The sequence below is a fragment of the Sinocyclocheilus grahami genome, unplaced genomic scaffold (assembly GCF_001515645.1).
Source record: "Sinocyclocheilus grahami isolate Dianchi unplaced genomic scaffold, SAMN03320097.WGS_v1.1 scaffold8223.1, whole genome shotgun sequence".
Classification (NCBI taxonomy): domain Eukaryota; kingdom Metazoa; phylum Chordata; class Actinopteri; order Cypriniformes; family Cyprinidae; genus Sinocyclocheilus; species Sinocyclocheilus grahami.
The window spans coordinates 7731-9590 of NW_015511945.1; the positions used below are offsets into that span (position 1 = coordinate 7731).

General features: G+C 37.4%; 1 protein-coding gene across 1 annotated transcript in view; it reads left to right on the forward strand.

Moving 5' to 3' along the window:
* LOC107577995 (WD repeat-containing protein 66-like) overlaps positions 1-915 on the forward strand; it is a gene marked incomplete at its 3' end in the record, with an annotated part of 7532 nt that extends 6617 nt beyond the window's left edge. The window contains exons 10-12 of the mRNA XM_016264010.1: positions 51-202; positions 475-648; positions 731-915. Of these exons, the coding sequence (XP_016119496.1) occupies positions 51-202; positions 475-648; positions 731-915 (511 nt within the window). The remainder of the gene's footprint in view (positions 1-50; positions 203-474; positions 649-730) is intronic.
* Positions 916-1860: the final 945 nt, after the last annotated feature.

Sequence of the window (1860 nt, forward strand, 5' to 3'; positions counted from 1 at the left end):
TATATATATACTATCTGAGTATGCATGTGTATGAATTTGTCATATTTTAGGTTTTTACCTGGCAGTGGGCTTTGCCAGTGGGGCTTTGCAGATTGTTGACGCCTGTACACTTCAGAGTGACGGTAAAGAGGGTTTGCACTACAGTCAGGACAGCATTACCCATCTAACTTTTTCCCAGGACTCAAGCTACCTGGCTGCCGCAGTTAGTAGGAGTTGCATTTTTCTTTTAGTTCAGTTTGTACTGCCCATTTCAGCACAGACTGTTTTGTGAACCTGTCACATTGAGAAATAATGTGAAATGAAAATTTTAAATATGACTGTTTTTGGCACAAAAACGTTGCTAAGATTTTAAGTGGATCCCGTGGTTTACTTTTTACTATTAAAACTTCGACTGTAACAGCAATGTTCTAGATTTTATGAGGGAATTTTTGTTATGTAGATCTATATTTCCTATATGTATTTTTCTTATTTCAGGACACTGGAAAAGCTGTGACGTTGCTCCGTCGATGTAAAGAGGGGACCCAGGAGGTTTGGAAATACCAGGGCAGGCACCACTCGCATTATAAACCCATTCAGGACCTGCTGTTTGGGGTGGATTTAGACAGCAGTCAGCCTCGCCTCCTCTCTCTTGGCATGGATCGCTGGCTGGTGAGTCCCTGTGTTCCTGTATGATCTTGTACCCTTGGTATGCAGTTAACAACGTATCACATCTATCCTGTGTTCTGAACAGGTGGAGTATGATCTGCAGAATAGTGGTGAAGATGGGTTGTTGATTTTGAGTTCTGAACGTATCGAGCAGAGTGCTGTGCCCACCTGCATGGTGTGGTATCCTCCTCTGACACCTGAACACTTCCTCCTTACAGCTTCCAACATGTATAAGATGAAGCTCTTCAATGCTACCTCCAAAATGTGCAGGTTTGCAGTTTTCCTATAGGCAGAACAAATATAAATATCACTGAAATAACAAACGGCAATCTGGTTGATTTGTTTGCAGAATTTCAAATGAACCAAAAGTCAAACCATTCTGTCTCAATATGATTTGTAGAGAAATTCAAATGGAAAAAAATGATTACACCTACCTCAAATTGGATAATAGAATGGCGTTTCAAGGGTATTTTTTTAATGTGGCATTCTTCTGATCCCAAAAGGGAAATAAGTTAGTAATTCTGTTATGATAAACATCTCTGTTATGACTACGGACAAAGGAACAGAAGATTCATCCTAAGTAATGTACATTCGTCATCATAAGTGAAGGGAAATTACTTCATGTTAAGTGAGGTAATACTAATGTAAAGGTCAGTGGATTTACAGGCTTCCTGAAGCTCAAAATAATTAAAGAGGTTGTCAACCAAAAGGACCAAATAGGAAAAAATAATCTGGTTTTATTGCTTGGATTTTTGAAGTAAAACACACTGAATAATGTTTATCACAATTGTATGCATAGTTAGGGTAAACGCAATATAAGCAAGGTAATAAGAAATAGAATGGCCCTCTTTAACATTCTACACCTTAACTATTAGATCGTATTATTATGTATTGAATTGGGTTAGGATGACAGCTCTGTAAACGAGTTTATGCTCTTGGTGGGATTATAAAAATTGAAGCAGGAATGCTATATTTGTGATGCTCCAATGCTATATTTCCAAATATATCAGCAAAGCCACAGACCGAGTGCCAAAAATAATCACAGCACTAAAGTTAGCATGATTTTTTCTTTCATACAACAGTTCAATAAACAAAAAGTTAACATTGAGTAGATTACATTTTAGACATAATATTGTTAGTTACTGTCTGTTTTTGCTGTTTCTATGCAAACATATTCAAACAAAGCCACAGCAGTCTTTTGTTCCTAAATGAATG